The sequence below is a fragment of the Belonocnema kinseyi genome, chromosome 7 (genome assembly GCF_010883055.1).
Source record: "Belonocnema kinseyi isolate 2016_QV_RU_SX_M_011 chromosome 7, B_treatae_v1, whole genome shotgun sequence".
Lineage (NCBI taxonomy): Eukaryota > Metazoa > Arthropoda > Insecta > Hymenoptera > Cynipidae > Belonocnema > Belonocnema kinseyi.
In genome coordinates, this window is record NC_046663.1 from 47,076,665 (window position 1) to 47,090,109 (window position 13,445).

General features: G+C 33.2%; 1 protein-coding gene across 1 annotated transcript in view; it reads left to right on the forward strand.

The window, feature by feature from the left end:
• Positions 1–9,168, forward strand: part of LOC117176439 — a 14,194-nt gene extending 5,026 nt beyond the window's left edge. Inside the window, exons 2-8 of the mRNA XM_033366679.1 lie at positions 810–1,332; positions 1,403–2,466; positions 2,572–3,433; positions 3,511–3,863; positions 3,947–4,310; positions 4,474–4,544; positions 4,627–9,168. Of these exons, the coding sequence (XP_033222570.1) occupies positions 810–1,332; positions 1,403–2,466; positions 2,572–3,433; positions 3,511–3,863; positions 3,947–4,310; positions 4,474–4,544; positions 4,627–5,551 (4,162 nt within the window). The 3' untranslated portion in view covers positions 5,552–9,168. The remainder of the gene's footprint in view (positions 1–809; positions 1,333–1,402; positions 2,467–2,571; positions 3,434–3,510; positions 3,864–3,946; positions 4,311–4,473; positions 4,545–4,626) is intronic.
• Positions 9,169–13,445: the final 4,277 nt, after the last annotated feature.

Sequence of the window (13,445 nt, forward strand, 5' to 3'; positions counted from 1 at the left end):
TTTCGATATATCTGAAATCTTCAAAATTCTGTTTGAATTATCTCGACAAACATAGGAATATTTATATAACCTTTGAGCAAATAAACAAAGAACCTTAAAAAAAATAGTTATTCAAAATGTTTATTTTGTATTAAAAATGATTTTTGCCTTCAAATTACGAAAACCCATAATTCCTGTGGAATTATTTTTTATATCAGATAGTTTATATAAGCCGTTGCTGAAGTGCAAATTATTATTTGGCGTCAAATGTAATTTTTTCATACTTTAACTAAAGTATAATATTAAAAATAAAATTTATAAATACTATTGATTTGGAAAGTAAAATCTAATATTTATTTTTTTCAATCGTTAGTTTTTAAAACATTCAAAACATGAAAGGCTTCAAATTAAAAAGGTCTTGCGCAAGAATGTAAAGTTTCATGATATTTTATTATTATTGATTATTATTTTCATTTAGAGAATACCATTTGTTCGAATCATAAACATTCTTCTTAACTTAATTGTTGTAGCGTTTTTGAAGTGTTATGATTTTCAAATACTTTTTTCACCACATTTATTACAATATTAAATGATGACCATTTTAAAAACTTTGAATGTAATTTCAAATTTGAATTTGTATTCCCGGTTAATAATAAACCACTACATAACCACTCCCATGATATTAAAATCTAGATGTTTAAAATAAGGCACACGTAGCCAAAGTCCATCAATTTTTTATCATCTTTCCAATCTACGAAAACTCGTAAAGCTTTATTATCGAAGTTATTGGAAATAATAAAATTCTTTTTTGATCAGACTACACCATGTAGACTACTACGAAAATTGAAAAACCCAGCAGAGGCGGTGAAGATGAGTGGTTCTTCCTGGGGAAGTATAGTTATTATTTTGGGAGTTCTTTTCTGCACACAAGTTTATTGTGCAGCAGAAGGTGACAAGTCTGTAAGAGCATTGAAAAGTCGCCTTCGAACTTCGTCAACATGGCGATTGGTTGTGTCTTTTGCGCAATCACAGACTTCTCATGGTCGAGTAATTTACGCTGCCACAGACTACAAAAAAGAAATTCAAGCTGCTTGGGAGAAGACTAGATCAGATGCCTCTTTATCGGACGTAGAAATATCTTACGTAGAGGCACGAGAAACACCATTAACCGATTCATTGTCTTACCCACTATCACTTTTAAACAAATTTTGCATGGACATCGAAAATGGGAAGACAATTTTAAGCATTGTATTAGGCAGCGGTCCAGCAGCGAGGTTTCTCGTCACAGCTGCGTCATCTCTAAACCTTCCAACTTTATGGATGCCATTTACCTATAGAGATTTCATCCAACAGGTATATATTCTTTATCAATTTGCATATATCTTTCATTAGAATAATTTTTATTTTTGTTATTTCCATTCAGGGAAAAAGAGCTCGTTTCGAGAGTCGCTTGGGATCAAGTGATCGGGAAGTAGGAGCCGCTGCAGCCGCCCTGATGCACACAGCAAACTGGCACGCGTTCACTCTTCTCATTGACACAACATTGCTTCCAGTGGATTATCTTCTGCAGACACATCGAATAAACCTCACACCCAGATCGATTATCCATCTTCCAACGAACGACAAGACTTTAAAGTTAAGACTTCGTAGAATCTCAGTAGAAGGTGGGAGTGGCGGTGTTCTCGTGATGGGATGCGACTTGAATAGCGCACGAAAAATTATCAATGCTGCAAGCAAATTCGAAATGCTGTCTGGCAGATTTATATGGCTGTGGATTGACTTGAAGGAAGAATTGAGATCAAACGAACCCAATTTGATTGACCCGCAAGTTCTGCATGGCTCTCGGGTAGGGCTTACACCTGAAGAACATCTACCGCCCCTAGACAATTTGGAACGTAACAACATCAATCTGGTTCGAGGGCATGAACTGAATTTAAATTTATTACCTAATTTAGCGAACGATATTCATAGACTGCAGGAGAGTAGATGGACAAGTGACCAAATTGTAGTGAAAAAGCGTCAAGATAAGTCCGTAAGTAATATGGGGGAAGATGAGGAGGTGGCTGAAAATGGTAAACTAGCAGACAAAAAGTTAAATTCTAAAAGTTTTATGCCAGTAGGAATGCTTGCTTTAACGCCTTCGAGTTTTCATTTTACAAATGGAGACGATGGCAGACCTTCCACTCGGCGCCTTATAAGTGGTGAAGAAATGCTGAGAGCGACTTCCCAGGCTTTGGAAGAATCTATCGCTCAACTCAAACCGCAACTTGCGCGACTTCGTGATCCTCAAATAAAGGATTATTTTATACCTGAATGCCTCGCTCATAGCCAGGCTAAGTTTTTAGCTAACGAGTTTAGAGAAAATATGTCCAGAGTCCTTACTAATAAATTACGAAAGTCCATGCAAGAAATTTCCAGCAATAAAGCTGAATTTCAATTACTAAATCTGCAAGGTGTCTCATTCGCTGCCAATAAAACTCTCTTAAAGTACGTACTACGTAATTTTCTCAAAATTAATTACTAATTAGGCAATATAATAAATAAATTTCTTATTATCAGTATTTCATAACAACAACACAAATTGTTTTACAGATGGACTAAGGTGGGCACCGTTAAAGGAGGCAAGATTGTACGTCTTGATACAATAATCTGGCCAGGTGGAGGTATTATGCCAGCGTATCTGGAAGAAGGTGGTGAAAAAGTCGGAATGCCGTTGTTTCGCATAGTAACTGCTTTAGCTCCACCCTTCACAATGGCAACGAATCTACAAGAAGGTCAATGCCTCAGGGGATTAATCTGTCTACAAGGGAATGACATCAAATGTTGTTATGGTTTTACCATGGACTTATTGGCACAAGTATCGCGAGAATTGAAATTCCGATTCAACCTCTACATAGCGAAAGATGGATTTTTTGGAAGAAAAAATGGAAGAGCTGGTTCTTGGAATGGTGTGATCGGAGAACTGGTATCGGGTCATGCTCAATTAGCATTTGCGCCCTTGAGCGTTTCTACAATCAGAGCTGAAGTAGTGGATTTTACAACTCCTTACTTTTTTAGCGGAGTTAGTCTTCTATCTGCTCCGAAACATCGATCAGAAATTCCACTATTAGCTTTTCTGCAACCATTTAGTCCGCAGCTGTGGATTGCAGTATTTACATCACTAAATATCACAGCAATGGCCGTGGCTGTTTACGAATGGTGGAGTCCGTTCGGACTAAATCCATGGGGCAGACAACGGAGTAAAAATTTTTCCATAGCTTCTGCACTTTGGGTCTGCTGGGGGTTGCTTTGTGGTCATCTCGTGGCATTCAAAGCTCCTAAATCTTGGCCAAACAAGTTCTTGATCAACGTCTGGGGTGGGTTTTCTGTAATTTTCGTAGCATCGTACACGGCCAACATAGCGGCTTTGATAGCAGGGCTTTTTTTTCATTCGTCGGTCAGCACGCACCGAAGTGTAAGTACAGCAGTAATAGGTATAAACAGGAAGATTTACCCCCTTCAAAGTGTTAAAAGTCAATGTATCTGTTATAGCTTTTGTCCCAAAGAGTTGGAGCACCAAAATCATCTTCTCCAGAGTATTATGTGCAAAAATCAGATTTAAGATTGTGGTCTCATATGATTAAATATTCGTTGACTGACATAGCTGAAGGTATTGAAAGACTTAGAAATGGAACTCTCGACATTCTGGTAGCAGATACACCTATCTTGGATTATTATCGTGCCACGGACAATGGTTGTAGCTTACAGAAGGGTCCAGCTCATATCATGGACGATGACACGTACGCTATTGCACTTTCGAAAGGCCATCCCCTTACCGAAAGTATATCTAAAGTAATTGCCAACTATACAAGCAATGGATTTTTAGACATCTTGCAAGAGAAATGGTAAAACTGGTCATACTACATTTTTTAGTATAATTTGAGTTGAAGAAGAAACTTCTTAAATTAATGGTTCTCGTAAATTTTAGGTATGGTGGTTTACCTTGCATCAGAGATGGAGAATATGGCATTGAACGCGAGCATGGTGGTCAGCCACGACCTCTTGGTGTTGCTTCAGTGGCAGGAGTTTTTTGCTTACTTGGAATGGGAGTTCTTCTAGGAACCATCATTCTAGCTGGAGAGCATTTGTTCTATAAATATACCTTGCCCAGATTGCGACATCGGCCAAAGACTTCTGTTTGGCGCAGTCGCAATGTCATGTTTTTCTCGCAAAAACTATACAGATTTATCAACTGCGTGGAGCTGGTCAGTCCTCATCATGCAGCTCGTGAACTGGTGCACACCGTTCGACAGGGACAAATTACATCATTATTTCAGAAGAGCGTAAAACGGGTATGTTTACTTTTCTTTTACTTTTAGTAATATGATCTCACAAACAGTTTGTTCACGGATAGACTTGACAATGTATCAGTCAATACTGTCTGTTGTGTTTTGTCTATTCGAGGACATCCTGCACAATGATTCCAAACCATATCTTAAGATGCCTGTGTTCCAGAAGGAACACGAACAGCGCCGTCGTCGCAAAAGTAAAGCTCAGTTTTTCGAAATGATTCAGGAAATACGAAGGTACTGCAGGACACTAATTAAAATTCACCTGGTAGAATTATAAATTTGCCGCTTTAGATAAATGTTGTTTGCTATTTCGCAGAGTACAGCAAGAAGAGAAGGTAGACATAGCCAGAAAAGCGTCTGATGCGCAGCGTGCAGCGAAAAAAGAGGAAAATAAGACAGGAAGAGAACGAAGTCGAAGCCGAAGTAAAAGCCCATTGATGCCAAGTAGTCCAAGAAGGACAGAGAAGAGCAGAAGTTCCACTAATTTGTCGAGCTCAAGACTGGGTCTATCTCCCGTCAGCTTGGACCCAAGTATGAAGCCAAAAGAGTTCACCTTAAGCAATACGAATCTGAGAGCAAGAAGTCCACTGGATACAGTAGGTCGTAGATTAAGTCACGGAGATGGCGATTCACCTCCTCCTCCACCATATCCAGGTTCCAATTTCGGTGGAAGTGCAAATTTGAGACCAGTAGCGCCACCGAGAGGTGATTCTATTTCTGGCTTCAATAGTCAGCCTCCGAGATATTCTCGAAGTCCCGCAAAGAGAGGACAATCATTTCCCGTCTTTGCAACTCTGCGACCTCCACAATCATCAGGGAATAATCAGACTTTTAGAAGTCCTTTACTTTCACCAAATAGTGATTTGACCTCTGTTATAGGTCGAAAATTGTCAAGAGAGTGGGGCTCCGGTATCCTGGAAATAACCAGGTCGTCCGAGGCTATCGGATCCTGTTCTACTTTCACACTGAACCAGGAAGCGGCATCGTCTGGCGAGAGCTCCAAGCGGAAAAAGAGTCAGGGTGATATTGTTCCGCTGAAAAAGCCTGTCCGGAGGGCGAGAAGTCACGAGAATAAAGACACTGGTAAATCGATGACTGATCTACAGTCGCCGAGATTAAACGCCCAACCAGTTGTGGGAGGTAAATTGGTGAGTGAACGAACTAAAAAGCAGTTGGAATCTGAATTGAAAGCAATATTAACAGCTCGTGCACATCATCGTGATTTACTTGATCCTCCTTGATAGATGATCGATATTCCGTAAGAGTTCTAGAAAGCAACCAGCTTTAAATATCGTCGCCTCTGAGGGGCTTTGATTGACACAAGAAATATCAAATTTATAGGTCAATTTTTAAAAGAATCCGAGAGTTTAAAAAGTGGTACTTGAGAAAAGTTTTGCGTATTGCATGACGAAAGGCCGAGAGTTTGAGCAAACTTTCTGGTTTGCTCGCTCGTTGTTATGTACATTGATAAAAGGGACAAGATTATAATAATAGAAAAATAATAATTCTATCAATTTTGGTAGACGTGTCTTATGCAAATATTAAGATATTTTCTTGTTGGCATTTTAAATCTACATTAACCGTGGGCCCGGGTGAGTCTCTCTTTCGATTGCAATAGGAATATTATTTTAAAATTTTAAATTTAGATGTTTTAAAAAAGAGATAAGAAAAATAAAAAATATTCAGTGTCATAGTAACATTTAGAATGAAATCATTTTAGAGAAAAAGTGTTAGTGACATAGGTGCGTCAAAATTCCGGCGCTGCAATTTTTATTACACGAAGATTTTTTTACATACTCCTAGAGTCACCATTCATCCAAGTAGTCTATATTTATTATTAAGTACTTTTAGAGTAATCGTAGTTTTGTAGATTTGTGAGAAAGTGAAAACTCGCATTTGCAGAACTGTACAATGTCAACAACAGCCATTGGTTCGAAAAACCATAAATGCCAAATAATTACAAATGTAAAGCAATTAAAAGGAATTTAAAGCCTCCGATCGAAATTGAAAGGGAGAGGTGAAAACTTATATCTACATTTCTGACTTGACCAGTACTGACAATAAAGGTTTGAGTAATTCGCAGGCAAGCTTTAAATAGTCATACGAAAAGAATAGAAAAAATGATTTGCAAAGCTCCCTCGTATCAAACTGACATTAAAAATATTAATTGCTATTGTAGAACGAGAGACTCGTACAGGGGTTTTCGGCGTAGAATGACCACTTACATATGCGTGATTTAAAATTATATAGAAACCATATTTTCGATTGGACGAGTCATTTTCGTGCCGATTGTGGGGATTCGAATTTAAGGGATGTTGCGAGTCCAACTTGAAAAAAGAAATCTGTATTATACATTTTTAGTACACAATTTAAGGGTTAATTCATTTACGCCAGACTGATATATCTTACAAACATGATTGACATCGTTTATTGAATCGCTAGACTGTGCAATGAATAAATATCAACAATTGCAGGAATTGCTTAATTGATCCAATTGGAATTGAAAAAAAGTATTTTAGCCGTCATTTTTGGAATCCTTTCGATCGACTGAAAACGACCTACTTATTTTCTTTTCTTTATCTAGGATGTTGAAGTGAATGAATGGGACTAAATTAAATACTTCCTACTTTCAAATGATTGTTGCGTGAGGCCTTAGGTATAGTTGTATCCGCCCAAAAGTTGAATTATACAAGTACCATTACTCTATTCTCTACATTATATTAAATAGTTGTAGATATTTAGTTTCATAGTTTATATATATTACTGTTAAAATCTAATCTATCCTTAAATTGGTGAAAATTATAAGCAGTAGATCCTCGTATATCGTGTCAGTTTGTTTCAAGTGGCAGGAAAGATGAATTTTTATCCATCAGAATGTTTTGATTTTCATTGAAACAGTCACCTTTCCCTGTTCCCTTTATATATTTGTGGAATATAAAACTTTATCCCTAGTCCAATTTGCACGTTAGAAAATGACTGACATTTATGAAAGTCCCGAGCGATCGCACATGCTTAGCTCATATTATCGATATATAAAATGCATCTGTGGCCGAATCGATTCCACCCTACCTGCATCTTACGTACATATAATATAATATCATAGACTATTGTCAATAATTGACAGCTCGTCTCAGAAAACGAAAAAAATTCCGATCCACGACTTGGCCTCACACCGGCTTCAGGACGAGATCATGTGCACGGTCTGGCCCTCTGCTCCGTTTCTTAAACGGGAAAACCTGTATCCATGAAGTAATTAATACTGGACTGGAGGAATGGAAAAGCCAAATGTTGGAATTTTTAGTACCTCGTCAAACTATGAATAGCTCAGAAAATACTGTACGTACGATCTCGTCCAGAAACAGGTACGAGGACGAGTCGTGGATCGGCCAGAATAAATAGGTCTGAAGTAATATGTATTCTCAGCAGTTTTTGAGAATTGTGAGAAGGAATATATATCGCAACGTCTAATATTAAAACTCAATTCTTCTAGTAGACGAGAAATCTATACTGCAATTAACTAAAGAGTGATCAAAATACAATAGGGGGCCAGTCAAGTGTCACCCGAGCCTAAAAAAATCAAAGATAGACTTACTAAATTAATTTTAGCTCTAACTCTGGAACAGGCGGGATCTAGCTGTGATTTAGTTAAGTGGCTGTTTTCAGTTTTAAAAAATATTTATTTAAACAAAAATGAATGATCTCTCTATACGGTTAACGAACTCACTAAAGAAAACCATGTACATATGTGCCACCCGAATCAGCGCTGTGCGCCAACAAGAGCATCCTTTTTTTTAGGTTTCCCCCTCCATCTTCCCCTTGATTTATGATTTCTTAACCAATTGAATCGGTAGTGCCTGTTTGAATAGCGGCCTAGTGTATTTTGATTCTTATTCAACCATCGTCATTAAACAAATACTTCGATATTCCCTTCTAATGCTGGGTTCAGTGTTAGCTATTGTCTAACTTTATCGAAATTAACACAGTTAATTGATCTCGCCAAAACGTACGAAAAGATCAAAATTTTTCGTCAAAATGTATACACGCGATAAAGTACGAAGGTAATTTTAAACAAATGATGCACAAAACTGTCCATAACAAATTAAATGAAAAACATAAATAAGATCATTCGCATTTCTTAACAAAAAAGTTAAACCACTCATCAAGGAAACTCATTTCTGAATCGCGTAAATCTATATTACATATAACTTTATAATACTTAAATAGATAAAATCATCAACATCGAGGAACATAATAACATTATTCTAAACACTGCCATAATTTCCGAACTGTTGTCAGTCTAGTTTTATTTGGGGATACTAAATCAGTGTTATAATTCATAAAATAAAAGTTTGAAGTGCAATCGGATAATTGCCAAATAACATAAGTTGTATCATAAATAATTGTCCTCTTTCTAGATTTCACGAAAGTATTTATAACTGATATATGAGACGTGTAATAAAAATCTTATAATAATATCACTTCCATTGTTTCGTATAAAATAGGTCATAAAAAAAAAGAAAACGGGTGGTTCATTTTCACATCATTAATATAAAAATATTTTTAGCAGGAAACTAAAAAACAAACGTCTTGAAGAAAAAGAATATTACAGTGCAGGCTTGCACATTTTTGCGTGATGTACAAAATAGACAAAGATGATTATAAACATAAGAAAATAGAATTGGTACCAGGACAGGGAGCGTAACGAACTAACCAAATAATCCGGACAAAGAGCCGGCAATTTTCGGGACGAATAGGCACTCCGTAACTAATAACAAAAAAGTAATTTGAATTTTCTTGTTGGCGTGCACAGGTTATCTTTTAACCTACCTCGTTCTCGTTACGCCTACATACTGTTATTGTTGATGAAACTCCATATTATAAGAAAATAAATATATTGTCTCAATATAAAATTTCTCCTGTTTTCTTTCATCCTAACACAATAGATCAATATTGTGAAATGAAGTAGCTTTTTTCAAATATAAGAATTTTTTTAGCCTATACCGAAAGTTTACGAAATGTGCAAGAATTTGAATTTCACAATTCCATAAATATTTCTTGAAAATGTCATAAATAATCGAAAAGTAGTATTGGTATCCTAAAAAAGTATAGATCATTTAGAATTGATAAACATGCAGGTTGGATATCCTCACTTTAAAAAAGTGTAAACAAATTTCTTGTTTGCAGTTTTTAAATTTTTCTGAGTTTAAATTCTATTACGTGCCAAAAGGTCCGGAAAAACTTTCCAATTTTTTTTGTTTTCTATTATATGAAAACTTTCTAGTGGCAAAAATACAGTAGAAATATAATTTCCAAGACCCAGGAATCGACATTGAAAAAACAGCGAATTTTAAAAAAAAATTTTGGTATTGAATGAAATTATCTTTAAAAATTGTGGTTTGGTAATTTTCAAAATGTGGAATTGGGAATTCAGTAGAATTATTTTCTTCACTTCTGGTTTTATAATTTTTTCAGGCAATTGTAGAATTTTGAAGCATAGAAATACAATAGTGGAAAATCGGCAATAATTCTATTACATATTAAATTTCTAATTTCCCAGATTTTCTTTGATAAATGTTTCATTGTAGAAAGAAGCAAAAATAGAAAAATGATTAAATCCAATTTTTTTTCTTATTTTTATTTCGTCATTAAAGAAAGTCTGTTTAACGTACAAAACAGCTTAAAAAATCAACATTTTGCTGAGGAAAAAATGGTAAATATTTTTCCGTATACGATAAAAAAAAGTATACATCAGAAATCGTATCAAGAAAGTTGGTTCTTTGTGTTACGAATGGATACTTTTTCGCAAAAAATCCATGTACTTCGTTGAAAATTTGTATTTTTTGGTAGAAAATTTATCTTCTGGGTTTAAAATCCAACTATATGGTTCAAACAATAATTTTTTTGTTGAAAGATTCATAATTTTGGTTAAAAATTTATTTCTTTGAATAAAAATTGGAATATTTTTATGAAAACTCGCTTTTTTTAGTTAAAAATAACATTTTTAACTGAAAAAGTAAATATTCCACTTTCCCTTGAAAATTCATGTTTTTTTAGTTTGTTTATTTTGTTGTGAAATACAGCCTTTTGGGCTAAAAATTCATCTTTTTGGTTAAAAACTAATTTTTGTGGGTTGTGGATTCAACTCTTCTGTTGAAAATTCCTTTTTTTGGTTTGAAAATTAGGCTGTTTTGATTGAAGATTAAACTAATTTGTTACAAATTAGTTTTTGATTGAAAATAAAAATATTTTCCTGGTGAAAATTTTTTTAATTGGGTAAAAATTTATTTTTTTGTGAATGTTCATCAGTTTAGTTAAAAATACACTTCTTGAAGTAAAAATTTATCTATTTCATTTTTTATGGAAAATTTATCCTTTTCGATAGAAATTTAATGTTGTTGGTTAAAAACTCATATGCTTGGGTGAAAATTAAACTATTTCGTTCAAAATTTATTTTATTTTCTTGAAAATTAAAAAATGAACTATTCTATATATGGATAAAAATTAATTTTTTTTTTTGAAAATGTAAGCATTTTGCTGAAAATTCATCTTTGCTGCTTCAAAATGTACCTTGATCAATTATGTGGTTAAAATTTGAACTATTTAATTGGAAATACGTTGTTTCTTTTATCAAGATTCATCATATTAAATTAAAATTCACTTATTTATTTGAAAATTCATTTATTCCATTTTTTGTGGAAAATATATAGTTTTTGATATAAATTAAATCTTTTTGGTTGGAAAACAAATCTGTATGTTTAAAAATGTATTGCATTTAGTGACAATTTGTTTTTGAAATAAAAGTTGAACTATTCTATTCATGGTTAAACAATTTTTTTCATCGTTGAAAATTTATTTTCCAAATAGAAAATTGAACTATTCCATTTTTAACTAAAAATTTAGCTTTTCGAATCGAAAACCCATGTATTTTGTAAAAATATTAGTCTTTTAGATAGAAAATAAGTTTTTTGGGTTGAAAATTCAACTACTTTGTTGAAATTTAAACTAATTTGTTAAATATCTACTTTATTCGTGGAAGACTTATCTCCTTAATTGAAAAATGCTTTTTTTTACTGAAAATATAAATATTTCATTTTCTTTTCAAAATTTATATTTTGTATTAGAAAAGTTGATTATTTTGTTAAAAATTCCTGTTTTGTTGGAAATTCCTATATCTTGTTGAAAATTAGTCTTTTGTGGTATAATATTAATCTTCTCGTTGATAATTTCACGTTTCTATTTAAAAATTAATTTCATTGCTTGAAAATTTAACTATTAGGTTGAAATATCCTTAAAAAATTTAAATATTTGATTGAAAATGCATGTATTTACTCCAAGATTAAACTTGTTTGATAAAAAATGAATCCTGTCGGTTCAAAATTTATCGCTTTGGTGAAAAATTCATTTTTTGTATTGAAAATTGTCTTTTTTATAGAAAAATGATTTCTTAAGCTGAAAATACAACTATTCGATTTTAATAGTTTAAAGGTACAATGAGTTTTTTACCAATTTTAGTATAAAAGCCATGTTTTTGATTTATGATATATGCTAGTTTTTCGTGTTCCAGTTTATCTAGTTTTTGCACTTTTTCAAAACCAAGAACAACAATTTTTTTAATAGTTCATAATGACTAAGTTAATTTGGATATTTGAAAAAAGAATAAAATATTTTTTTCTGAGACTTTTAGGAATAACAGGCACTGATATAGTCTACTGACCATATATGTTCCGTTTGGTATTTTTTTTTGTCTTTCGGGGAAAAAATTATGTAAAAAAATCAAAACTAATTTTTTTTAAACATCAAACGGAAAATGTATGGCCAGTATACTATAAGTACCTATCATTTCTGAATATTTCAGACAAAAAATGAGGTTTGAAAAATCCAAAATGGCGTTGTCATTTTTAAATATATTTTTTAATCTTTGTGGATTTTGAATGAGTGCACAAAAAGAATAAATAAAATGAAATAAGAAAAAACTTCATATCTCATAAATTGCAACCGTGGCTTTCAAAGTAAAATTTGGAGAGAAAAAAATTCTACCTTTAAAAGTTGTTATATATTCAGAAAAAAATGTTAAAAATGTTATTTTGATTTAAAAAAATACGTTTTTTCTTATTTTCCACGTACAAAAATATATTTCACAGGGCGCGGACAAAAAGTTGAACATTTTAGAAAAAATCGCAACCTTATAACATTATTTAAAGCAAATATTATTAAGAATAATATTGAATTGCTTGAAAAATTATTTTCGGTAACCTGAATTAATTATTAACTTAATCTAATTAAAAAGTTTAAAATAGGTTTAAAAATGCGCAAAAAACCGTGACTTTCTAACTATTCTAAAGGAAAATGGCTAAGAACAATAATAAAATTTTTAACCAATTTATGTAAGCATCTAATTATCATTAGATAATTAGTGACATTCAAAAAATGAGTTTTGATCCGTATTCTATGGCTAATTTTGAAGAAAAATGAAATTTCAATTTCCAGGCAGAAAAGTAAATTTTCAAAACAAAAAAATAGTACATTACATTACAAGGGACGAATGTCGAAGTTCCCTCCTGGCGGAGAGGTTGCCCCCCGAGGCGAAGCCGAGGGGGGCGATCCGCCGGAAAGGGGCCTTCGACATTCGTCCCGTGTAATGTATACTATTTTTCTTCCTATCCGGCCGAAAATTCGTCGCTTAGTTAAAATTTCCAATCAAAAGCGCGTGAGACACGTAAGACTCGTCTGCTATGAAGTCGCGGCCATGTTTTTATTTCCTTCCCTGCAGCTAAGTCAGCCGACATAACCTACGCGTAGCCAGAAGCATGATATAATTTATTATATGGCAGAAAACAAGAAGCTGAAGAAGCGAAGGGGTTTCCAGCAGCCGCTAACATTTACGACCCGAGCGAAGCGAGAGTTGTTTTTTTAAATTTTTTTTTAATTTAAAAAATTTTTTTAAATAGATAAAATTTTGATTTTAATGCCAAAAATTAAGAATAATTAAATAAATAAATTTGACGGTATTTTAATTTAATTATTTAATTAATTAATAAATTAATTTATTAAATAAATAATTATATTAATACAATATTATTAATTATTTATTAAGATAATTATTATTATCAGTACACTTTCGATTTTTGATCCCCA